At 38.0% G+C, this 27,793-nt stretch overlaps 1 protein-coding gene across 1 annotated transcript; it reads left to right on the top strand.

The window, feature by feature from the left end:
* Positions 1-3,971: 3,971 nt before the first annotated feature.
* Positions 3,972-17,941, top strand: LOC128868422 (uncharacterized). Its single transcript, XM_054110499.1, has 4 exons — positions 3,972-4,059; positions 17,020-17,223; positions 17,282-17,552; positions 17,629-17,941. Exons 1-4 carry the CDS (start codon positions 3,972-3,974, stop codon positions 17,819-17,821), a joined length of 756 nt encoding a protein of 251 aa, XP_053966474.1. The 3' UTR covers positions 17,822-17,941.
* Positions 17,942-27,793: the final 9,852 nt, after the last annotated feature.

Here is a 27,793-nt window from a genome sequence, read left to right as displayed (position 1 = left end):
CCAAAGCTCCACGAACCACCACGCAAAATACCTTTCCAGAATTCATAGCTCTCTCTTATGTAGCTGTCTGAAGCTTGTAGCTAATCAATGGTTTCACATTACCGATGATCTGATTAAATTTCGAAAGTAACAAAAAAGCTTATATTTATTCATTCCGACCAGAACAAGTTACTTGCTGCCTCAAGAACCAGTGTCAACTAACGAGGCGGCAGTCGTCTTTATTTTGCGTCTAGAGGATCGGCATACACAACCTACAGATGGCGTCGTGTAGCAAAGCAGTTACTGTTGTTGTAGTAGTTCATCGAACCCTGCCAGTGCTGTGTAGTCATCGTTCGCAATCATCTAACTCATCTAATGGCAGGCACAGGAAACGTGCTATTTCGACAGGTCAGGTCCAGAGGGAGATGGGTGTTAACTGAGTTGGTTTGCCAGCCATATATTGAGTGTGTCGGAGAAAAGCAGGAATTTTACTTGCTATAATTTACAGAACGTAACTTTATATAATATCCCTCAAAGTTACGTGGGTCTCACGAGGCAGCTAAAGTCAGCGGTGGATAGTCGTTAGACTCCGATGACGACATTTGGGGGTAGAGCGCTTAGGAAGGTGGTAAGAGACTCCCGATGAATGTCTTGTAATGTCTGTCCGTAAAATGTCTGATCCAATAGTTTTAGCCATGTTTGGCGCTTTGGTAAAGCGGTTCGCAAAGGCATAACAAAAATCATTACTAGCTCACCCACTCCAGATTCGTTTGTAACTAGTCCGCAGTAACCTTGTAATTTTTACTGCAGGTTATCTAAATTCTTACTATGTAATTTGTATGGAACATTTGAATGCTTAATAAGTAAGATTTGAATGATTGAAATGATCTAGATTGATAACCCAGAGTCTTTAGTGCATGAGTACAGTATTGGGCTAAATAATGTAAAACCCTTCAAGCCCTTATATGTAGGTATATCTGTAGTTAATAGTAAAAAGTAACTTCGGCTTGATATATTATTTTGGGAGCGTAAGCCTTTGATGCCCGGAGTTGCCGCATGGATGGCTGCTTGAGCTCGGATTCAAAATCCCGGGCTTAAAACACCAAATGTTAGAAAAAGTTTTTCTCAACATCGCTCGCCCCTCATCAGATAATGATAAGCCTGTCATGAAAAGTGCCCTCATAAAGAACCATCTGCTGTTCGGTACACGCATAAAACTGTTAGCTCCAACATTTGTGGAAAACATCAAGACGCACAAAGCAAATAGGAGGAGGTCACAAACAAACTATAACAAACTTGATCAGCTCATTGTGATATCAGGAAAATTTTGCAAATGTTTGGAAAGGTAGCAAGCGCTTGGTGTCATTTAGGTTTTTGAAACTTCTGGCTCGTCATTAAAAAGGTGTGAGGCTAGCATTGTATTGATGAAACATGAAGACACTTTCTGCTCACCAATTCTGGCAATCTCCGGCCAAATAAATCGCTTGAATTTGGTTTGTTGTTGATATGGAGTGGAACAACTCATATTGAATAATTCTCGTTCAATCCCACTAAACCTAGAGGAAAACGTGTCTGGCCGTCAACCCGGGCTTGTACTTTTGACTTTGTGCAGCACAAAGAGCACCCAAATAAATAAATATAAAACACATTGAAAAGTACCACACTACTTGAAAAGTGTTCAAGAGTTGACACTCATCTATTTCATTTTGGTTTATTTGACTTATTTCATGTCACAAAGAAGTAATGTGTACCTGCACGGTATTCTCCATTAATTTGTTCTATCTTTTGCCTCTCAGGCTTTGGAAATAATTTTAATATCTTAGACTAAGTTTTTTGTCTCACCGAAAAAAATTTGTTGGGCCTGTAATTCGTATGATTTTAGGAACTTCATTTTTAACAGGAATTCTGATTTTTTAAACTATCGTAAAACTTTCTGTAAAATTTCAAATTTATTTGGAGATGTCATTGGCGCTTACAACTTTGACTGCTACGAGCTACTTTTCCTATTTTGATGTTTTCCACAAATGCAGGAACGTACAGTTGTATGCCGCCTTCGTGCGGCAGATGGCTTTTTATGAGGGGATTTTTCATGTCAAAAATACACTCCGGGGTCTGCCATTGCTTGCTGAGGAGCGACCGCTATTAAAAAAACCATTTCTGTCCCTTGATGTTTCAAGCCGGGTGTTTTGAAACTCGAGCTCTACCGAATGGTAGTCACGCACCAATCCATTCGGCTACAACACTCGCCGGTCTCACATAAAAAAGCAAACCAAAACTTCGTAAGAAGATTTGCTGATGTTTAAATTGTACTAAAAATCGACTACTTGTGGTTTTTTTTTTGTCTTAAATCCTTTTATATAAAAACAGGAAAATTATCATTATTGTGCTGCAGTATAAAATATACCTTGGCCACAGTTGAGTGCTTTTCTCTGCATGCGATTATTGCATTACACAAATCCATATAATTAAATTTCTAACTCTTTGTTTCTTTTATTTTACCCACCACTGTAAACACACGCCTACTTGACAAGATAAATAGATTGAAACCACAAACAAGACGGATGACCCACACAAACTAGTGCGACATAATAGCCAATGGAGTGAACAGAAGTGTCAAATGATCGGGCAAAAATGTGAGCGCCCCAGGAAGAATGGAAGCGATAATTTAAGAGAAATTAAAATGCAAGCCAGCGACTTTGCATAGGTGAGCGTGAGACGATGTAGCGACGAAAATACTGGTTTTTACGCCAAAATTGCTGGTATCGATGATAAACAAAATATGAGGCAGCGATGAGCGGGTTACGGAGCGGCGGAATGCCAGTGAAGTGCGACGCAAACTGTCGTCAAACACTGGCGCAGTAAACTTGGCAACGGTCAGCCAAAGAAAGACATGCGTATCCGACATGATGGGCAGTTGGCGGCGGTGTTGATCTTGAAGTGACAGTGCCGGCGGCTGAGTGTACGATCGCCAGCAAGCAAATGACAACAAAAGCGCACAGAAAGAGAAGAAAAAAAAAGAAAAAAATAAATTAAAAATGAGTGATATTTGTTGTAATTGTTTTGCTTGTCAGCGTGCTGCTAGTTTACGGCCAACGTCTACAGTAGAGCTTGTGGCTGTGGTCGGAACTGTAACTGTTTGGCTGATCTGTTTGAGCCAAGGCGTTAAGAGGTGCTACCGTTTCGTGCGTGAGCTCACAACTCAGTTAGCTTTTGGCCATTAACACGTACGGTAGTGATCGCTTACGAATTGAAAATTTTATTAAAAAAACAGCTCGGCGCACAAACAGCGGTTGCAAGCAGACAAGCGGAGTCTACGCTAAATAGCCAGTTAATCGATTGCACAGTTACAATTTGACATTGAATGAAAGTGAAAAATACTTGACGAAACGCCTGTAGCACTACATTTCGGGCAGCACATTTCAACCTGGAGAAGCGAAACGGTCCTCAGGCGAGTTGAAGGCATAAAATACCTGCTTCGATGCTTAAGTGTGGATTTCGCTTTTAACACTCGACGCAGTGCCACTTCTCTTGGCAATTTTAATTAACATACAAACTTTCTTGACGATTTGCGCATGTGCCAGCGCTTACTGGTTGCCAGTGGTGGTGGTGGTAATCAGCAGTGGACCATCGATAGCTTATCAAAAGCGAAAGTTTACAGGTACTCTCAACGCGTCTGGCTAAGTCAGGGGCGGCAGTCAGTGGAAGTCAGTGTGGCAGTGGACGCAAAGACTTATTGTTTTCTTGCTTTGTGATTTTTATTTACAATTAAATTGAGACTGTGAGCTGAAGTTATTGCCGTATTTGTGTATGTAAAATATGTGCACTTAATTGAAACTGATTTGCAAGTTGCTCTGTGCAAATATTTACTGCGCGTACAGTAAAATCATAAAAGTGAAATTTGCTGCCGAAGTGGAAATTTCAAAAAAAAAAAATACTAATAATAATTAATTAAATAAAAAAAAACTCATCTGTTCTACAAACTTTGTGCCAAAATGCCTTCAATTGCGCATCCTCGCTTCATCTTCTACCTGCTCTGCGCCGCCTCTCTGCTCGCTGTGGTGCGCTCCGATCCCAACAGCAGTAAGACCAGTTCATATGTTATGTCTTATTTTTATTATTTACTAATGAATTTCGTAAATCCCTATGCGATGCCGCTCTATTATCGCTTTGTAAATAGTTGCCTAACGTAAAACTCGCCCTAATCTCCAATGTGATTTTGGAGTTTTTTTTGTATAATTTGTTTTCTTTTTATAATTACGTTTATTTAATTCTTATTTGCTAACACCTTTCCTTTTGTGTATGTAAGTATTTGTAAATATTTTGGTATAATTAACCGACTAGTGACTAATAAATCTTTTTATATCGTAGGCAATATTTATAATCTTGAAAGTGAGGCTATACTCACTAATTTCTGTTTCCCTTTTAGTTTATTGGACTAATAAGTTCCTTATTTATTTTCCTTTTTATATGTTACCTTAAAGTCTAATTTAAATCTATGTACCTAATTTATCCCAGCGCACTACTAGTAAAATGGGTTATTGCGCATAACTCTGTATGATCAACTATTAAACAGTGTAACCCAGTAAATCTAAGGACCAGCGTTTGAATAATTCGGGAGTACTCCCTTGAGAATACGAAGTTACTACATTCTCTTTCCTATGCTTTAGTGCATAAGTATGCTATTTTGTATAACCGCTTCTTACATTGCTAGTCCTATGAGAGCAAGAGCTTTCACCCTTTTACCACCCAAACTAACATTGAAGGTGTTTTAGAGAATCGTACCTGAAGCCACCTGCATATACTATGGTCTTTGCAAAAGTCCGTACAAAGTCAGAGAGATGGTACAACTGGCGCGTATCGAGGTTACGTTTAGGTTGTAGCATCTCTTGGAAGAACACACACCAAGTTTCAGCCAGATAGGTATATTTCTTTCTATCATTCGTTTGAATGGAGGAAGTCGAGGGATTTTCCAAAAGTTCCTTTTCCACCACGAGAACACACCAGCTCACGCCTGAGTAGTTGTGGTCGCAAAACTATCGAAATTAGGGTTCCCCGGGATTACTCCCTTCCCTCCATTTCTATAGACTTGGCTCCCTCGGATGACTATTTGCTGACAGCCGAATTTGAAGAAATGGCTAGCGAAAAAAGATTTTAATCAAATGAATAGGTGATTGCAGAAACAAAGGGCTACTTTTCAGACTTGGATAAATCCTATTATTCTCAAAGGATAAAACTTATCATGGAATGGAACGCTGAATTAGAAAAGCCTCGGATAAAGTGTATAAGCCTAAAAGCAGATAATGTCGAAAGATAAAAGAGGTTTACCCCAAACAATTAAGTAGTTTTTATTTTTGCACGGAATCTTTGAACGACTCTTGCGCAAGGTGACATCAAATTAAGGGGGGAGCCTGCTTTAGAGCCTTCAAAAAATCGATTTTTTCGTGGTTTTTTTTTTTTGGGAAGGAAATAAATATTTGATTGAAACGAAATTTTCAGGTTTTATTGTTATATATTTCAACAGTCTTCTCAAATTTTTTCATTAAAATATATGTCATGTTGTGCCTGGGACAAGCATTTTGCCTAGGCGGCTCGAGTGTGCATGTGTCGTGCGGCGGGAAAGATGCAGGTAGCAATTTTCATCTGAAACCAAAAACCCTAAAAATTTGTATTTTAGTATAGTATAGCTTCTAGTTAAACCAAGAAAATTAAACAAAAAGTGAGATATTCAACAATTTTTCGATAATTAAAAAAAATTCATTTTTTTTAGAAAAACAAATTCACTTTAGATTGTTTAAAAAGTGGGTTAATCATAACTTTCTTAAGGTTTTTTAGTTTCAACTAGAAGAGAATTTAATTCCGAATACAATCAATGTAATCTCGTTTCGATAGGACGTTTAACTTTTTCTCTATCTTTCCCGTCAATTAGGAAGAATTACAAACAATAACTTCATAGAAACTATTTTTTTATTAATAACCATAATATTACAATACCCGGCATCCGTTGCTATGCCCCGTTGAATAAAATCAAAACAATAAATCACAAAAATATCAAGCAAAATTATTTTTATTAGTTTTCTATCTCAAACCGTTTTCGACCTTTGCATTTGGGTCATAGTTGAACAGCTTATGCGGATTATGAAGCCTAGAGTGTGCTATAAATAGTGGGAAATAGGAAAAACTAGATTTTTAAATTAAATTTAAGCAAATATTAGATTATTAGTGACGAATGAGAGTGGTGGCGCGGCCTGGGGGCTGTGCTAATTTGGTGCCATTATTTATTTTGGTGCTTATAACTGAAAATTACTTCTTGAAACCTGCCGCCCTTTCGATAACGCATGGCGCAAATCGTAATAAATCATCGCACAAAAATGTGCACGAGTTAATTCCATCTCCTGAGCGGATGAGTTTTTCAACTCTCTGAAAAGCGAATAAATAAAGCTCGTTAAACAGAATGGAATAAAATTTGGTATCTGCACTTTGACCTAATGGTCTTTTGTGCCCTCTACTCATCGCAGTAACTCATCCAGTACCTTATTAACCTGAATTATAGCTGGGTTGGTCTGAGCGCAGATGCCGTACTTCCGGCTGCCATCGCAACCTTCTCTGCGCTATAGCACCACATTCAAGGAGAAAATGTATTGGAATCTCTGGAGATTGGGCGCAGAAAAAACAAGAGTCAGTGGACCATAGCCCAATCTTGCGCAGATGACTACGCAATCTGCAATGGCCTGTGAGAATAGCAATGATAGCCAGGCGTAGCCCCATCGTTTAGTGCTAGCTAATATCTCTTAGCATTAGCTATTCACTCCTAAGATTCTCATTGATGGTATGTTTTCCATTGTGAAAAAATGAAAGGTCCTTTATTTATTTATTTCATTTCAAGTTTAGTTTTCCAATATTTTTTAAAAATAATGAAATTTAAATTCCCTGCGCTCGGGTTGGCGCGAATGTAAACATCTTATCGTAAAATTGTTAATCACTGCCTGTAAAGTTCAAATGCAAATCACATGTAAACCGATTCGTTTATTTTAAATAATTCAAATTGCAATCGCTTTTAAAATTTTCTTTTTGCAATAATACGACAAGAAAAATTTATGAATGGTGTATATGTTGAACAATTTTCCTTATTTATATTGAAATCAGTTTCATATAACATAAGAATGGAGTTGAGCACGGTTTCGTTCTCTTTTACTATTTTCGCAATCATCTGAAAAACCTCAGAACGGATCGAAAAACATGGATCGTCCAATCTTCTTCTTCTTCTTAGCATCACAGTTCTTGGTGAACCATTTCTTCATTCCCAACCTTGCGCCATCTATCTCTATCTAAGGCTATATCCTTCCACCGCCGCACGTTTAGCTTTTCAAGGTCAACTTCCACGTCTTGGAGCCATCTATTTCTGTTGCGTCCTCTTCTTCCAACAGGGCATAATTCAACTTCTTTTCTCTTCTTGGGAATTCTAAACACTTGTTCGAGCCATCTTATTCTCTTAGGTTTTACAAATCTTATCACAGTTTCATTGTTTGCTAGTATTTCCAGCTTATGATTATATCTTATTCGATAAGTACCATCCGGCAGTCTTATTGGTCCATAAATTTTTCACCAAATTTTTCTTTCGAAGACCATTAGCTGATTAATGTCAGTAATCCATGGGACGGATCCAAGTTTTGTATATCCTTAACTTTTGGTTAACACATTCGGTTGACAGCATCACCACGGGAAGGCGAATACAGGAGATAAGTTACAAGAGGTGTAACTTTCTTGCAATCCACGATTCAATTGCACATCTAAACCCTTTGTGATGTATCGTCCAATCTTATTAAACCCAAATGGCAACCCGTATACTAAAAAAAAAATATCAGATAACCAGCAATCAAATATGATAGTTTGTTATATATGTTTGGTAGCACGGAAACCGCAAAGCGATCGCGGTAATGAAAATTTTCCCCTATCCTAGTCAATTTTTTTTTCATATGGCGCAAGATGCATAGGTTGTTATTCACCCAGCAGCCGCTCCGTTATGACACATAAAAGACATGTATAAAAAGACGGTCTAATAGTACGAAGAGAAGTAAGAAAAAAAGTTCGCGTGAAGAGGAAACTGGTGAGATTAGAAATGAAATTAATTGTATCTTCTTCTATAAAACGTTTTTATACAACCAACAAAATTGTCTGAAACTATAAAATAGGCAAAAATAGCCGACTTCACTCCATTGTCATCAGATATTTTTTGCCTCACGTACCTAAATCTGTTATATGGGGAAATTAGATATACATAGGTATATCCATATTTGTTCAAAGCAGCCATCACAACATTAGTCTTGTAAATGAGCGTACATCTCTAGCCCATTTTACAATTATTTTTTCCTTTAATGTCATTTAATAGTTTTTGTATCAAGATTCATAAATTTTTCTTTACCAAAGACAATAAACAATAAGGTCCCTTCTGAGCCCAAAAAAAAAAAAACAGTAGCCATAGAATTTCAGCCATTAGCAAAAGTACCAGCCTTTAACTTCTTAAATTGTTCTACATACGTCTATATCCGAAGGGGTTCAATAAGTACCCGTGTTAGAAATGAAGATATCATTTTTTCAAAAACATTTTTTTTTTTAAACATAGTCCCCTTTTAGTCAAATACACTTCTCCCAACGCTCCGGCCAGTTTTTAGCCCCTCCAAAACATAGGATTTGTCGAACTCTCCAAAATACGCCTTTGCCTCGGCGATGGCTTTTTCTTTTGAAACAAATTTTTTTCCTGCGAGCCATTTCTTCATGTTAGGGAGGAAGAACAAATTCATTAAGCAATTCAAGCAGTTCGGCGGTGACAGCTCCGGATGAATGCGCTGGTGCGCTATCATGGTGGAACCTTCATTTTCACCAAATGCGGCCGTGGCTCCTTCAATTTTTTGTAAAATTGGTCCAATAACTCGCTATAGTATTGTCCAGTGATCGTTCATCCTTTTTCTAAAAAATCCATGAGGCTGTTCACATCCCAAAAAATCGTCGCCATGACCTTTCCGGCCGATGCGACTGTGTTCGCCTTCTTCGGGAGAAATCCATTGATTTGATTGTTGCATACTTTCTGGTGTGTAATGATGGATCGGATCTTGCTAAAATTGCTCCAAACACTGCTTCGAAGTTAACCATCCATTGTTTGTTACTTATGAACAATCGCGGCACCCATCGGGCCCTAAATTTTTTCATCGCCAATTTATCATGTAAAATATTAATTTCCGTTCCAGTACACATACCTGTGGCCTCTGTTACTTCTCGTACTTTCGTTCGTCGATCAGCGATCAGCGAGAATCATGTCGTGGACTTTTTGACTGATTTCCTCGGTAATCACGTCTGCCGGGCGTCCTGGTCGCCCAATTCATTTAACCAATATCTAAGTGTGTTCATAAATGGCGAAGCGTCCCCGTAGACGGTATCCAACTTTGCTTTTATCTTCTCACATTTTTTTCCCATCCAAAAACAAAGAGCGGATTAGGTACCGAACGATACTGCTCTTTTTCCATCTTAGCGAAATTACGAAACACATCAAATCCAAACTTACCTATCAATCAGTCTGAAATTTGTTTTGACGGCGTTTGTTTGTTTAGATTGCAGCACATTTTGCTTACATCAACTTCCCTCAGGAACGCCCTCTGCCATCAAACACGGGTACTTATTCAACCACCCTCGTATATTCCTACCTTGACTCAATTTCATTGTGATGTACTCAAGTTTCGTCTCCATCAACAATCCGATTCAAAAATTCACGTGCGTTGTTTCTACATAAATTCAATTCTAATGGCACCTATCCTTCGCTAACCTAGACTTACCAATATGATCGTGTGGAATGTTCAAAAGGGTTTTATATGGAACAATTTTTTCGGCTCTTTCGGCAACGATTCAATGACTCTCCATTTTACTTAAGTAGTCTATTCCACTTATAATGTTTTTACCTACTGCGAAATATTTCTTGTAAATTTAAATATGTAGTCTGTACAAATTTTATTTCACAGATTCAAGTAAATAAATAAAAAAATGTCATCTCTTCCAAAATAACATCAGGCGCTTTTTTCTGCTTAGTGCACCTTATAAATAGCCATTTGAATTATGGTTTCAGAAATTGTTAAATCTTCAGAATATTTTAATCGTGAAAATACCACTTTAGTTATGCTGGATTTCTTTAATAATAAATAAAATTCTTTAATAAAAAAAAATAAATAACCTAATAAAATTTTACTAAAACGTGCGCTGGGTATGAAAAGTTCGGCTCTGCTCCAGCTTAGACGCTTCTATGCTCATTTGTAAATATGAAAGACGATATTTCGTATGGGTTTTATGTGGCGCTACTTTTTATTCCTAGCGCTTATTATCTTTTATTTATGAGTATATATTTTTAGTTTTGTATTTTGTAAAAAATATTAGGCACTAAATGTGTTCCTTATATTATTCTTTGAAAATATTTAACACTGTTTTGGTTAACCTTTCTTGTATGTAATTATTCCACTGTGTTCATAAAAAAACGAATAAAATGTGATATATATAGTTGTAGTATTTGAAAAACTGTGTTTTATTTCGTAGTTATTGGTACTGAATTTGGTTATGGTGTGTATAGTTAGTATATAAGTATGTTTGTATATATTTTCAAGAACTCCAAATTTGAATCTATTGCCAGAATAAAACTTAAACTAAACTTAGAAGCTCACACCAAACTCAAGTTGGACTAAAATCTGATCAGCTTCGGTTACTTTCCTCAAACGACAACGGTGTCTAATGCTAGGAATACAATCATCATCATCATAGTTCTTCGAACTCCGTTGTGGAGCATAGAGCCACATTAAAATTTTTCATTCTGTTCTGTTCTCTGCTTTCCCCTGTTCTTACCGCGGCAGGTTTTTGTTCACTACTCTTATTTCACGTTTTATATTTTACCTTTGACTCTGTTCAGAATGATTCTGCAGAGCACTTTTAGAGCAACCCATACGAGCACAATACCCCTCCAGTTATCACATACAGTTAAATCTCCTTTCTTTGGAACTTTAACTAGGATACCTTGAATCCAGTCTTTTGGGAATGATGCCGTATTCCAAATTTTCTCAAAAAGTCAAAAAAGTTCCGAATGCGTTTTGAGCTTCTCTGATGTTATTTGATGGATGTCATGTCGGTTTTATCCATTAGGATCCTACAGGCAGTTTTTATTGCTGAAGTTTACCACAAAGCTGACGTACTACACTATTCAATGCTCTCATATCTTCTGTGGCTGTCGCTTTCTCCCGCTCGTTAGCACGGTCATCTATCCACGCTCTCCTGTCTCGGAACTGGTATTTAGAGCCTCACGTCCTCGCTTTCTGCATCGCGTCTTTAGCACATCTGCGTTGCTCAATTAGCTCCCATGTATGTTTCGATAACCACGGCCTTCATTTACCCTTATGAAATTCGAGTATGTTTTGCTTATTTCTTTAAAAGCGCTCTTTATTCCATTCCACAGTTGATCCACTGTACCCTCGTTTATTACTCGAACGCTTCGAGTTCGGCCCTTATCCACACTTTCGTCTTCTTCAAGTCTCCTAACGTTGTAACAGCATCCTACATTCCCTTCCTTATTTTCTATTCGTGGGACTCTTAGGCGGATATCGGCTACAACAAGGCAAAATCATGTTTTTTATTTAATAAAAAAGATATTCAAAAACTAATTTGGATGACTTATTTCGCACCACCTGGAAGTAAGTATTACAAATGTAGGTCACGAGAATCAAAATACAGATTTGTAATCAAAGTTCATGCACTGCAATTTTTACCTTCGAATTGACTAAGATATGACTAACAATAGGGGCTACCAGCCAACAAATTTAAGTTAGGTTAGGGTAAATGGTTACTCATGAAAGAGGCCACTTGGACCAATATCAAATTCTTTCATTGCTATACCAGGAAAAACAGAGTCGTAAGAACCCAACAGGCTGTCTTTGGAAGGAAGACAGGCCGGTGAATTAAAGGAGGACGGCGACAAAACCGTGGTTAATCACAATTGCGTTAGCCACTTCCAGCTACTGATGAAATTCACTAGGTGGGTGACATCTAAGCCTGCCTCATCTTTCAAACTATTGCTGCAGAAAGTACTTAAAGAAATCCCAAGTCTCACCATATTGATACTAAATGAACAGTGCCCGTTTAGGAAGCCAATAAAATTCGAGAGCTGCAGCTTTGTTAACCATAGAAGTTCACTCGAACGCCCCTGATCTAATCGTGGCCAGAAGGATCTCCCGATTTTGCATATTTGCGCACAAACCCAGCGCTGGCTGAGTTGACGCGAAGCCCATCTTTGCAGGAGCAGACCACAGATTCTTAAGCAAACTCCAATCATCTCGATTCTCGGTGAAATTTACGCACATTTCTTATTAGCAGACATTTTAACTTACATATGTGACCAAAAGGCTGTTTCTAAAGGAGGTGACGTATGTACTGGCTTGAATACCAGAACTTCTGTTTCGTGGTTTCATTAATGCAACTGATCCAAGTATTTTTAATATTCTTCGAAATTTTTCTGAAAGTGGTCTATTTGGAGGCTTGAGTATAATAAGAAGGGAAGTGAAAAAAAATACAACTTAAATTTGTAATTTTGAGACTTATTAAATTTTTTTAATTTGAATCTTTTTAAATTTTATTGGAAAATAAATAAAAATTGTTTTAATAAAAAATTGCTAAAAAAATTGTTTGAATAAAGAAATATTTTTATTTTAATTTCTAGATTCAAATTTTTTTCTCAATTTTTTTCGATTTCGAGTAGTTCAAATATTTTCGACATGGTTTGTCTGAAAACTGGTTTATTTGTAGGCTTGACTACAATTAGAAAACCTGAAAAATTAAAAAAAAAAAATTTAGATTTATTCAATTTTCCTTTAATATAATTAATTCAAATTTTTTTAACATTTTTTGGAAAAAAATTAAATTTTTTTGTTCAAAATTTCTTTCGAAGTTTTTTTTTTGTCGATTGTGTTTCGATTTTAAGTGATCCAAGTATTTTGGGCATGGTTTTTCTGAAAAAATTAATTCAAAATTAAATTCATGATTTTTTTATTTTTAAATTTTTTTTAATTTGTATAGGGGAAAAAAAAATTTGTTTGAATAAAAATATTTTGTTTTTTAATTGGCGATGAAAATATTTGTTTGTCGATTTTTTTTCCGATTTAGAGGGATCCAAGTATTTTAGACATTATATTTGTGAAAACTGGTTTATTTATTAAAAAAAATATTCTAATTTTGATATTTATTAAATTTTTCTTTTTAGTATTTGAAATTTGTGTCTTTAATTTTTAAGATAAAATGTTGTTTAAGAAAAATGTGTCTGTTCATAATTTCTAGAGAAAACAATTTTATTGTAATTTTGGAAAAGCGGCCCTCAGATATTTTTCTTATTTCTTTCGTTGATAGCTGGGACTATAATAACAGCAATCCCTGAAAGTTTCTCATAAGCTTTCGAGTTATATTCAAATACGTAAAACGAACCAGTGAAATACGAGTATCGCTGCAAAATACTACTTTAGCAAAGCGCTAGCATTCGAGCCCATAAATCACGTCCGTTTGCAACTCGGTCGAAGCATCGTTTCGTACATTACTAAGCATATACAGGCTACTGTGCAGGCCACATCGCAAATATGTGCCTTGTGGTTTCTCAACACAAATTACATATTTCACATGAAGAATTTCCAGCCTAGTCAAGTAATAGGTCAGCCTACGCTGCTCTGTGAGTATTGTGCTGTCACCATCAAATTTTTGAGGTTTCTGCTATAGTGGAATTTGTGTTAATGTCCCATGAATATTGAACCTCCAAATCAGATGTGAAACAGGGCGAGATTTATTTGAGATTTTACAGTGTGCCCCCCATGTCTATACCTACTGTTCACAACCCCTCCACCGACGACATTCAGTCACCGTACCTTACACCTTACCTGGATTAACTGACCTTCAGCCTTCAACGCCTTCAGTCGCAAGCAGAAGCAGAACTGCATTTTATTCTACATATTATTTGTCTATCAATGCCCGAAATAGAAGTCACATACACACTCCTCGGTCAACCACTTGATATGCCGTGCGCTCAAGTACACTCGGGAATACCCCACATACACTGTTTAAGTTGCAGTTATCTTTCCACTATTTTCTTGCACCTGACAGAAAACTTTTTTGTCAAGCCTTTTTAGAAAGCATACGCAATATACAATTGTTTTCCCGCTCGAATATGCAAATAAATACATACGTACATACATACATACGTCTATACAGCACATTTCTGCCTTTTGTGAACCAGTTTCAAAACGGTCGTTAGAATGTTCATTCATAGATTTGCAATTTTATACGATGTCTGCTTGTAATTAAACGTGTTTGTCTACTTAGATTACCGCTTTGGTCTTTACACACTTGTTTTTATACCACAAAACTATTAACCATTCTGAGTATAATAGACCGTTAATGAGGCTCGTGAACGAATTAAAAAGTATTTGCGGTCAGAGTCGGTTTTTTCCAAAGAAAGTGAGTTCAAAATGCAAATTATTCACATTTGTTTGTATGTATGTATGAATGGGTGTATGTATGTAACTAAGTATGTTAAAATGTATAGCAGGTGAATTGTTATATTTTCATATGTTTGCGTTAATGTGCATACTTACACCTTGATCAAACAGTTCCCGGAAAATATTCGGAAAAATCAAAATACAAGTTTATTTCTCAAAGGTGATATTATCGCCTTCAAAGTACTCCCCATCAACTGGAAGGCACTTATGCCGGCGTTTGATCCAGCTCTCGAAACATTTCGGGAACTCTATTTTCGGTACAGCTATCAGAGCCACCTTCGGTTTTTCCATTACTTCCTTTCGGCTATTAAAACTTGTTCCTCGTAGTGGTTTTTTGACTCGATCAAATAGAAAAAATGTGCAGGCAGCCATATCAGGCGAATCCGATGGTTGTTTGATGGTATTCGTTCTGTTCTTGATCGAATAATGATGGCACTGTGCGGCGGTGCGTTGTTATCGTGTAAAATTCAAGAGTTATTTTCTTGCAAATTTGCTTCACCCATTTCCGCATTAACTACTTGACCTTATGAAAAAATTGCGTACAATACCGTTGTAATCCATATCAATCAAGAGCATAGCTTTCTTTTTTTTTACTGATGGTTTTACGACGTGGTTTGTTTGCCTTTTTTCGGCACTGAGTTTGGGTTAAAAATGCCTCCTATATGGTCTATAGGAAACGTCGTTGATACGTATCTGGTGATTCCACTAAAAACATCTCTCCTTTTCTCTTGGATTATTTCTCAACCCCGAAACTGCTTCCGCATTACTTTGAGGCAGAGGTCCAAGACAGCGTCCTAAAAAGAGCACATTCACTTACTCACCTTGCGTTCAAGGTCGCCTGTTTTGAAAAACATATGTTTAAAGCTCTTCAGCATAAGCTCCATTTCAATCCTCTTTTTTTCGGATAATATCCTCAACGAAATTTACGATGGCATTGCATGTTTCTTTGCCTATAATCATTTCCTCGATTATTTCTTCAGATGTAAGTACACCAATAGCTTGTTGCAAAGCTGTGCTCCCTGTGTTCTACCTCTCGCATTTGAAGAAGGTGTGATCCGCATTCCCGTGTTCAGTATCTCCATAAATGCAATTTGGTAGGTTCACCTTTCCCATTCGCCACAAATACTTGCGAATGGACCCGTATCCGGGAAAAACTATTTGAGGTAATAGTTAACTTCTACCCACTTTTTTATATCGGGTATTAGTCTTGCAGTCGCCTTGGGTTGGTGCTTGGCTACCATTCGGGACTGCCTAGCTACCATTCGTGCTTGAGTATCATATACTAGAAAGAGTCACCCCTCGGCAAGCAGTGGCAAATCTCCGAATGTATTTCTGCCATTAAAGAGCTCCTCATAAAAACCATTTGCCGTTCGGAGTCCGCTTAAAACTGTATCTTCCTCCATTTGTGGAACAACATCACACCACAAATAGGAGGTGAAGCTCAGCCAAACACCTAACAGAAGTGAACGCGTCAATTATTTATTTATTTTTATTAGACTCGCTGTCCATCTACCGTACCGTTCAGAGTTCCTTTTTGCCTGTCAAAGTGGAAGCGTTTGAATTCTAATGTCGGAGAAGCATAGTCCTTGAATTTCTGAGATCTTTGACCCCCATCTCGGTTTGCGCTCTTGTGCTAGAAGACATATAGAGATGGTTCCGCTAACAACTAACGCAAGCCCAAACCAAACCTGATGACCAAATCAATAACTTCAATATCCTGAACGGATCTATAAGCAATGTTTAAGCCCTGAGCCAGCTCTCTGATGGTTAATTTGCGGTTATTGATCAACTTTTCTTCCACTTTATTGATGTTTTCTTCAGTTTTGGATGTCGACGGCCTGCTATTACGTTCGACATCCTCGATGGGCTTACGATCTCTTCAGAAGCGTTCATGCCACTCGTAAACGGCAGTTTTTTAGAGTATCATTGCGGAGGAAGTTTCTCAACATGTCTAAGAGTTTCGCAACATTGAATCCAATTTTAGCGCAAAATTTAATACAAACACATTGTTGCAAATTCAAATCCATTTCTAAAACTGTAAAAATTCGAAAACATGTGCAAAGGTACATTTACTCAAGCCGGCAAAGATAGATTTACTCAACAAAAAAAAAAACAGAACCCAAATCAGTTGACGTAGAACGTCATCTGGCGATTGTTCCAGGAACTTTTTGATCAACCCTTTATGAAAAACTAAATATTCGGATATTTTTTCAACGAACTGAAGAGTTAAATTATTGGTTGTAGGTAGAGTTTGTTAACCTTTATATTAGTTACTTGAATCTGGTTATTAGTATTGAATAAGCTACTTCTATTTTCAACACCCTGTATATAATATAATAATAAAAACACTCTAATAACAAGCTTTCCCTTTTTTGTTCCCTATTATCAAATTTTCGGTCGAAAATAAACAAAAATTATTTCCACATTCAACGGTACTGCATTTCTTTCACACACAAATGTACCCATATAACTTCCTAATATTTAGCTCGAAAGCCGCGCCGCTATGAAGATTCCAATGAAGACATCGCCTACGAAGCAGCAAAACAGTTGGGTCAACTAAATTATCGCCTCAATCAGTTGGCTTTCGAAGAACAGTCACGCCAAATTTCTCTGCCAAATGTGACCATAAACAACCTGGTGAGCCGCATACCCTGTACCTGTGACAAGGGCATATGCAAATGCTGTGCGGGTGAGTAGCAACCGTTTGAATTTACCTTTAAAAAGTTATTTCCAACCAAATTTTCTAGGTTTTTTATCCGTGATTGGCTTGAATAGCTGCACCGAGGTGGTCTACCGACCCGAAGAGTTCTCCTTCGAGTTGCGCATGCGCGTCAACAATAATGTGTGGTTCAAACGCAAAGTATCTGGACAAAATCCACCACCTTTCTGTTTCCGTCCGCCACGTTTCAATTTTGCGCGAGCTTGCATACAGTTCCATGATATTTGGTTTGTGGGTCGAAATATGCACGTTTGCATGTACTTGTCGGGCTCGTTTCAAGGATATGAACTGTTTGAGCGGTGAGTGTACCGTGAAGATGGTGCATGTAAAGTGAAATGTTGAAAACGGGCATTAAAATATAATTTCCATTTTTAGTAATTTCGATTGCCTACTGTTCGGCGATAAGGGCGTGAAAATTGTCAAACCAGAGCAGGGCTATCCAGTGCGTCCTACAGATGTGGATATTGATGATGGCGACGATGAGATCGAGGAGTATGATGAGAATGTGGTGCGCAGAAAGCGACACCGACGTCTGAGTAAAGTTATGCGTTCAAAATCTGAGGCTTAAGTGATTTGCCATCTTTCATGACTGATAAACTACCTACTTATAATCTAAAATTATTTTCATTAATTACTTAATTTAATTACACTTCCTGCCAAGGCACCACAAATCGAATGAGAGTACACAAGTGGGAGTTGTTGTTCTGCGAATACAGTGAAATGAGTCTCAAGAATATATTTCTTCTATATTGCCGTAGTTGATTCGGCTGAAGTGATCCACAAGAGACTAAACAGGCCTCTAAAAGGCGGAGATTTTCGTTATGCAGATATTTTCCTCCCTAACAAATCTTAGACAATGAAAGAAATCACCCTCTCCCGAGCTGGTATCTCACCTGGGTGGACAAAAGTTACTTGACTGCAAGTGTCGGTGCAAGCGAGATTTCACTGCATTCAAATTTTAAGTCAGTAATTCCATATATAAGTAGATATACCCTATAGAACTCTACGCTTTCAGATTCCAAGTTGGTAGTGTACGAAGTCTAGAGCATAGCTCAACATCTCAACATCTTGAAGTAGTTGAGCACCAAGTACTGTGTATTAGTTTTTATTCACATTTATGGTCGATTTTGCGTTTGTATCCAATCGGACGGCATGACCCAGCCAAAAAAGCCGTTTAATCTTTATTCGCTGCACTATTTCTACGTGGTCGTAAAGCGCATACAGGTCATCGTTCCATCGTCTGCGATATTCGCCATAACCAACATGCAAAGGTCCAAAAATCTTCCGCAGAATCTTTCTCTCAAACACTCCAAGGGACGCCTCATCGGATGTTGTCTTCGTCCAAGCTTCTGCGCCTACGAAAGGACGGAAAGGATGAGGACCTTGTAGAGTGTTAGTTTTGTTCGTCGAAGGAGGACTTTACTACTGAATTGCCTACATAAGCCAGCACTCGTTGGGAAGCGAGACCCTCCGTTAGATTTCTAGGCTGGACTGGTCGAGTATACTTGTACATATTTTATCCAAAGAACTTTTATGAATACACATACACAATTCTGTGCGGAGAACACGAGACTGTAGAAAGCCTCCAATGGAGCATAAGGTGGAAACTTCCGTTTCTTGGATGTTGTTGTTTTATGGTAAGCATACTGATCTTGCGCAACCCTGTAAGCGTCAGTGGGATACGTACTAGAAATTTTAGGACAACCACTCTTGACCGTTAAAACTCATTTATATAGCGAGCCGTATGGTAGATGGCCGACACCCGCGCACAGCCGCATCTAACCTGGTTAGTAGACGCTGAGAAGTTGCCGCTATAGCCGCTGCTTATTTTTGGTGGTGGTTGAGGGAGGGTTCAAAATGCCTTCGCATTTACAGCGACCATCGTCTACTGCGCTAAATAGTGTAGTCACTAAAACAATTCCTCCGCCTCTTTCGGGGAGACTCCCTTCCCGAATCTATTTTCTGCATTATTTCGGGAGGGCCCAGAATGGCGTCCATGAAGGGGACCAGTTCTATTCTCCCACGTCTGATGCCACCATGTTTGGAGCCAGCTTCCTCCTATATATTCGTCTTCTTATGTCTCTATCTGTGTCGCGTTTGTGTCTATTGATCACAGTTGGTTTTTGCGTCCTCTCCTTTTGGCATATGGAGGTTTTATGTCATCTATACTCTCAATTCCTTTGCTTTTTTTGAAGCAAAAGAACGTCGTAAGAATGCGATATCTAGTTTGTTCCCGTCTGGTAACGTTGTGAGTCAGATAGTTAGTGACTCCTTACTCAAGAGTTTCTACTCTTCAGCCGCTCACTCCGCATATTGGAGGTACTGCATTATTTTAGCTGAATATGTCTTAACAGCATTTCAGTTATTGATTGATGCGCACATGGCTGGTATCAGATTATTCATCTGCAACGAATGTCCAAGTAACAGCTCCAGTGTTTGACGGTCGTCTCGAACAAGATCAAATTGGAAGATAACATACTCTGCATCTTCGATCGCGTTGGAACAGTGTGGGCAGTAGAGGTTGTCTGCCAGTTTGAAATAGTGGAGATACGACCGAAAGCATTCGTGCCCACTGATAAACTGAGTTATATAAAAATCAACGTTCCCATGCTTTTATTGCATCTTTCTGTAGTTTTTTTCTCCTTTGATGAATTTGCTCCCTGCCTGTCATAGAGATGACTCATTTCTCCTGATCCTATCCATAGAGATTTCTCCGGCGATGAGGCAAATCGCGTCGTCAGATACAGTCCTGAATGCGCAAGTGACTATTTATGCGTACGTTATATGGTTTAGCTCCTGCTATGGGAGCATCATATAGGGCAAAAGAATCTGCCACCTTTGACAGGCGGCTGTAGCCGCCACTAACCTATTTTAGACGTTGCTAAGTGGATTGCTTTTAGCTTCGGTACTCACCATCGACTTTACCGGCTTGGGAGGCCGTACCAGTAGCTACGCTACCGCCGGCATTGCTCTCGGGATTATTGCACTTATTAAACCTTCTCATCTAGAAATGATAATAATCCAACTTTGCATAGAGAACTCATATTTCATATTTCGCAGAGCAAGCCTCAAGAGTTAGTCATCTTTATTCGTCGCATTTCAAAGTTGTATTGGCTTCATAATCTTGTGTATGTTAAACAATGTAGAACTTTGGGCCACCCCATGGCAAATCCGTACTAGGTTTAAGTTAAACTATTTATTATTAATTTATTTTATTCATACTCATTACAGCTACAACTATTAAATTCATACTTAATATTTACCATTAATCTGCTTTAAGTTTACTTTAAATATTTTTACGTATGGAACACACACACACATATACATATGTAAGCATATCAAAATTTAGTGTAAGATTTCAAGCGACATTCAAGCAAATAAACATCCATTATTCTCATACAACAGCCTTTATATTAACCCATATGTAGGCATACTTTCAAAATATGCATGTGTGTTTGTGTGTGCATGGGAGTGTGCCACAAAAGCGCAACACAACTTGTTGCATGCAGTCAATGCAGCCGGATAAGTGAATAAGAATGGACGCTGTTGCTCCTTTTATGTTGAAGTGCGAAAAAATTCAGTGCAAAATCGGAGAACAAAACAAAAATAATGGCATGGAAAATTTTAAATCAAAACTCAAGGCCATAAGTGATGCCACTCGAGCGTAAATAATGAATATGCACTTGCATTCAACAGTCACATTGAGCGAAAAGGCGAATGTGCAGGCATATATGCACACATACAAGCACACACCCACACAGAAACACATTTACATTCACTAAATGCAAAAATGATGTACGTGCAAAGCCTATTCAGGCGCCCCTGCAAGCTGCTGTCATGCCTGACCTTACACACTCGGAAGGTCCTTGATGTGGCATGCAATTTCCACTGCACTGCTTGCAACAAATAACGAACATTTACACGCGTCTTTGTATGTGTGGAGCATATTCATGCATTAGACAGCAGCGCCGCCACTTCGACACTTCCTCTTCGTATGCTCATTCATATCCTTCCTTTGCTTTACTTCGCTTTGCTTCATTCCCAGCCCGCGCACATCCCATTCAAGTGCAAATTAGAGCAAAAAGCAACAAACAAGGCAATCACTGAACGCTGCAGTTGGCAAGGATGCATGCACGCTATGCATATGCAAGCACAACAACAACAACAACAACAATATCCGTACAGCCACCAAAAGGATGCAATGTGGTTGCACTCTTTAATCCTCGTTGGCAGAAGGGCAAATGCTTGTGTGTGTGTGAGTGCGTGTGTGTGCAAGGGACCTTTGTGCACTGCTCTGTCCATTTGTTGTCGTCACTGTCGTGTAATAAAGGACTATTAGGGATAAAAGCTGTCGTCTTGCAGCTGCTCACTGCAAGCAGCATAAAAAACATAAATGTGCGCTCCTTCAACTGCACTTATGCGGTGAATATTTTCACACTTAAGCGTCATGCATGTGTGCGGGTGTGTGTTTGCTGCAGGAGCCAGCAATTTAACGCTAAAGGATATGCACTTCTTTTGTGGCAGCATGTGTTCCTCTTGTTTATCTATGTATGTTTGTACCCGTATAGGCTTCAGAGAATCGCTGAACTAGAAAAGTAGGTGTCTTTCGCCTACAAAGTGGTAGGTGAGTATACATATATTGTTGCATGTATATGTTGATATGTAGCAGCCCAAGTGTTTGTTAATGAATGGGGTGTAAAATGCGTCTGCGAATAATAAATCTATGGAACATTTGGAGCGGGATTCTCGCTTTGTATATTACTTGAGTGGCTTATTTAGGAATTTATCTTAAAAGGTACTTATTTATTTATTTCTTAGAGGCTGTGAAAAACAGATTAATGCTAAATAATTTAATCAAAAATAAATCAACCTTATAATTTACTAGTTTCATTGGAATGAGTGAAAGAAAAAAATTACATTTAAAATTCAGTTCAACAATTTAGTGCCGATTTCAATTGGTTTTTTGTGAAGAAAAATCTAGGCCAATTAAATTTGGAGGCGATTGAAATTCTCTTAGTTCTAGATATCGGAGCATTGGAAGCATAATTCGTTCTTACCATTCCTAACCAGAAAACTTCAGGATTCCGTAAGCTTCGCTGAGGAATATTGAAATTAATTTTCTCGAGTAGCAATGGGGAGTCAATCACAATCAATGACGGCGTATTCCAACTGCGAACGCACCAGACACGTATAGTCGTATAACAACTTCAGAGTATATGGATAATCAAAGTCCAAACTAAAACGTCGAATAAAAGCAATTACGGAATATGACTTTGCGCTATTTCGCATAAAACGTATTTGGTTAATATAAATAAAAATATTTTAGTCTAACATTTAAAAAAACTAATTTTTGCATCAGAGCAAAGTGTTATTAAGAGGTGGTATAAGCAGCCTAGTACGAGCTTGAGTATTGTCAGTGCTTTACTCGTATATGTATAAAATGGCGCAAAATTGATCACCCTATCGGAAGTTTTATAATTATTGCAAGTGGAGTCATATGTCAATTACAGGGCCCGCCATCTATCGTTACGGAGTTGAACTAGGCATTATTTGAAGAATGGTAACACTTAGCTGTCATCTGATTCGACAGAAAATTAGTTTTATTCTTCCGCTGAACGAAAATGGTTGTGCATACGCTCAAAGCACCGACCACCCAGCGCGTTTTCACTTCGTGTCATGGGCTTGAGATCGACTTGAAGAAGATGAAAACTTTTACCGAAAAATCAGCTTTTCGGATGAAGCTCATTTCCATCTCGGCGGGTATCTTAACAAGCAAAATTGCCGCATTTGGGGCTCAGAAAACCCGCACGCACTCGAAGAAAAGCCGATGCATTCACAACGAGTCACTGTTTGGTGCGGATTTTGGTCGAGAGGCATCATTGGTCCATTTTTCATCGAAAATGAGCGAGGAGTGGCCGTAACCGTCAATGGAGAGCGTTATCGGGCCATGTTGAACGAATTTTTGTTCCGAGAAATTGAAGAGGAGGATATTGGTGGCACTTAGTTCCAACAAGATGGCGCTACTTGCCACACAGCGAATGCTACGATCAATCTTTTGCGCACTGTCTTCGAAGATCGCATTATCAGCCGAAATTCTGATATCGTTTGGCCGCCTCGGAGCTGCGATTTGACGCCGTTGGATTATTATCTTTGGGGTGCCGTCAAAGACCAATGTTATGCCAACAAACCAGCAACAATTGATGCACTGAAGACCAACATACGCGATGTCATAGCTGAAATACAGCCGCATACAATCGAAAATGTGTTGAAAAATTGGACCGATCGTATGGGATGGTGCATGGCTAGCTGAGGCAGCCATATGAATGAAGTTGTATTCCATCATTAACCGGAAGGATTGTACTTCAAAATAAAAAAACAGTTTGGAAAAATATTGAGTAGTTTCTTTTTTATAGCATTTTTAATTCCGTACCATCAAGTAAGGATTTCTATCGCTCAAAATTATAATTTTTTTTTTACTTAGTAAAAAAGTTATTCAAAAACAAAATTGATGATTAATTTTGCGCCAGCTTGTACAAAACTAGCAAACACCCGGTATGCGCCGCTCTGCTGTTAAGGTAAAGTATACTTTCCCCAACTATTATTACATCGTACCACTATGATTGCTTCTCATATGTATATACAGGGTCCGGCACTCGAAGTGTAACCAATTAAAAGGGCAATAAATTTAATTTGGAAAATTACTTGTATTCAATTCAAAGTAAAAAATGTGTGAAAATAATACAAAATTAAGAATCAATTTACTTTTGCTCGATGTGGCCATCTTTTGCCTTGACTATGGCCTTCAGACGGTCAAGAAACGAATCGCAAGCTGCCCGAATGTGGCTTGCAGGTATTTCGGCCCACTTGCGGCAATGGCTGTTTTTAGCGCCTCGAGACTGGTAAGTGTTTTAGTTCGGACCTTGCTCTCCAAAATGCTCTAAAGAGCACAATCTATTGGATTCGCTTCTGGTGAATTTGAAAGCCATTGTGTGGACGTTATGAAGCCCAGTCACGTCATCGTCAACTCCGATTTTTCTCATTTATTTTGACAAATGGCAACATTAAGCAAACCATTCATTGAGGAACTTATAGCTTTGTTCTAAAGCTAGCCATCATTGTGGAAAAAATAAAGGCAGATAAGTAAAACTAAAATCGTGGAAAATTTTATTGGAAAAAGTAGAAAGTAGACAAAAACGCTAATATAGAAAATGTGAAATAAAATCGTACTCTCCTTCTTCTCTTCATGCATAAATAGAAACCATATATGACAATAATTTTTTTCCGTGCCGAAATAAGTTTCAACCGATTGTTTCGATTTGTTCTCCGTCTGTGGCCAGCATAAGAGACAACGGCTGTGTCGACTCTAAAATGAACTCGTCTCCTCTTCAGGTTGATCGTAAAATGCGGTATTATAACCTCTCAAATCTTTGTTTGAGCAAAATAAGATGCAGGAGAATTTCCCTGCCCAAGGGAGTAGTCTTCCCTTCTCTGTTTCGAAAAAGCGCAGGAAGTAATTACGAATCCAGAGTTAGAATTATTTTGAACACCGACGCCGAACGTTGCTGGTTGTCTCTGACAGACTCACTTCAATTCTAGGATTAGTAAAATTTGGCGCCCCATGTTGCATAGAGAGTTAGAAGAAACCTTACACTTATATATATACATATCGCTCATTTGCTGCAACGTCGTCATAACTCAAAAATTGTGATTTTACAGAAGACGCAAAAATAGGTTTTATGGTCTGACATAATTAAAATTGTGACGTTACTGCAAATAACAAAAAGTTTTATAGCTGAAAACCTATTGCAAATTTTGACTTGTGACTGTATTATATTTGCACCTTACTAAACATTTTAAGAGAAAAAAATATGGATATTGAATAAAATGTATTGCATTCATTGCATATTTTATTGTAACATAAACATTAACATATTACTTCAGGTACAAAAATAAAGAAACATAAATTCAAGTAAAAAATAATATTCATTTTAAATAAAAAAATGAATTGAATAAGGATTACAATTGCTCGTAAAAAGGTCTATAATACTTAGGAATGTGATTTTTCTGTATCAATTCTAGCAGATCTTTTTTTTTTCGGTCCGCTATCTGAGGTTTTGTATAAAATGCTCTTATGCCATTATTACTTTCCCTTTTCTTTCTCGTACCACCTTCACGCACATAACGATATTTAGACTGAATGAGCTCCATACTATTCTAAATAAATAGTCGCTGTTTTTCGAACATAGCCAAATCCCAGTATGATCTAAAAATTACCATCCGTTCCTCTTCTGTAAATTTTTCAAAACATTTTCGCTCACACTTCTCTGTACATGGAGGTTCAATTTTTCTCTCTTTTCGAACTTTTTGACACGTAGACCTCATTTTGTATTCTTTTCCACTATTTCTCAACTTTTTGTTTACATTTCTTCCCCAATTACTCTCATTTAGTTTACGCTTTACTCCTTTTTTTAGTAGACTCGTTAAAATCATCGGAGTTTCGACACCGGTTGTGTTAGCCTCAGAACTGTCTGATGTTGAATTTGGTTCGCAGTGACTGTTACTCTTACTGACAATATCGGGTGGAATGTGGTATCACGTACGGAATCGTCATCATCCTCAGAAAATGAGCTCGAGCTTAATGAGTCTGATTTCATTTCAACAAAATTCACTGTTGATATACTTTTTATCTGGCATTCTTTACCCTTTCCATCTTGTTTTTTTAAAGCCATTCCCACCATTTTGGCGGATCGAGAATTAGTTTCCATTATTTTTTGACTGAAAATGACAACAATACTGACATAAGTGGAAATGATTCATAGCAAATAATTTATACTTAAATAATATTTAGTGCAAGAATGTCATAACAGTGAATAGTTCTTTAATACACTATTGCTTCTCTAATACATCTTATTTGTAATAGTGTTTCAAGACAAAATAGTACTGAAATAAAAATTATTATTTTCTGCAAGAACGTCATAACACTCAAAAACACTACAGGAATTTACTCATATTTTTACATGCACAACGTCATATCTTAAAATAATGCAATATACACGATAGAGAAAGAGATAAAAAGTGAACTTACCTTTTATTAATATTGTCACAAAACGAAATATGAGACTTTTCTAGAGAACTTCACGATGTTAACCACACAAAAGCCGACGCACAACTGAGATAATACGTTGTTGCAAATACGACGCAATAGGATATGTAATTAGAGCGAAAGGCATCTATCGCGATGCTGCGTGAAATGTTAAAACTTCGGATATAACACTTTGTCAGTTGATCAAACATATTATTTCCGATATATTAGTGATGTTAACTAAAATTTTGCGATTTTTGAGTTATGACGACGTTGCAGCAAATGAGCGATATATAAACTTGCACTTTGTTATTACTAAAATTCAATAGCCCTATAAAATTCCATACCCAGAAAAATTCTAAATGTTCTGTTTAAAAACTTCAAAATTTTGATGAAATTTTGAAAACTTTTACAAATTTTGTAGAACGTTTGAAACGTCTCCTCACATGGTTTTTGTTGTAGTATGAACCATGTTTTTCGTAAAAAAGTAGCGATTGTTTGTGTGCTCGAGCACCTTAAAGTAAATCCAGTTTTAGTTTATCCCACCATTACTTCAAAAGACTGCAACGTCACGTGAAATGGTTCAAAACGTGCAGAAGCAACTTGAGCGAAATCCCCGAGAAGATTACAAGATCCAAAAGACGCATGATCGCTCACCAAAGCAGCAACAAGCCAGACTTGAGCGAGCGAACGTTCTCCTATCCGTTACCTTCTTAAATGACTAAGCAGGACGAAAACAATTCGAAATCTAATAAAAAAATTAACTGACAGAAGTTGACGACAGATCACCACAGGACCATCTGAGGCTTGAATGTAGTTAGTTGTATTCCACAATTAAATGGAAAGTGTTTTTTTTTCTTGTTCACTCAGCTTGGACGCATAGAGCCTCTTCCATCGTACACGGTTCTGGGCTGTTGTTTTTTCGCCGTCCCATTTGATGTCGGCATCTGCCAGTTCGCGCAACATCGATCTTCTCCAAGTATTCTTTGGCCGACCGCGATCTCTGCTGTATTGTGGATTCTAGTCCCATTCTCGTGATGCTATCACGTGGTTTCTTAAGCGTATGTCAATCGCCTCTTTCTGCGTTTGATTTGCCATAGGATGGGCTCCTCATTCGTTGATCCCCACAGCGCGTCGTTGCTGATGGTGTTCGGCCAGAATATTCTACAGGTGATGCGGAGGCATTTGTTGACAAAATATTGTAGCCTCTGTGTGATGGTGTTAGAGACCAGCATGTTTCACTTCCGTACAACAATACTGACTTTACACTTGACCTGAAAATTCGCAGTTTAGAGCGCCTGGAGATTTGTTAACTCGTTCATACTGTATGCATTCGGCAGAGGTCGACATCTTCATCTACAGCCGAGGTAGCAAAAGCTCTGGGCAATGTTGCTCTCCAGTCCGACTGTGCGTGCCAGCGTGACTAGTATGAGTTTGTGAGAGAGGAGGCATAAATGC

This window comes from Anastrepha ludens, chromosome 6, assembly GCF_028408465.1.
Source record: "Anastrepha ludens isolate Willacy chromosome 6, idAnaLude1.1, whole genome shotgun sequence".
Lineage (NCBI taxonomy): Eukaryota > Metazoa > Arthropoda > Insecta > Diptera > Tephritidae > Anastrepha > Anastrepha ludens.
This window is presented reverse-complemented; position numbering and strand designations above follow the sequence as displayed.

Bases quoted from the DNA above. Each gene is read 5' to 3' on its own strand.
- LOC128868422 (XM_054110499.1), top strand. From the start codon at position 3,972: ATGCCTTCAATTGCGCATCCTCGCTTCATCTTCTACCTGCTCTGCGCC. The intron at 4,060-17,019 runs GTAAGACCAGTT...CCTAATATTTAG, and splicing joins GCGCTCCGATCCCAACAGCA to CTCGAAAGCCGCGCCGCTAT. The intron at 17,553-17,628 runs GTGAGTGTACCG...TTCCATTTTTAG, and splicing joins GGATATGAACTGTTTGAGCG to TAATTTCGATTGCCTACTGT.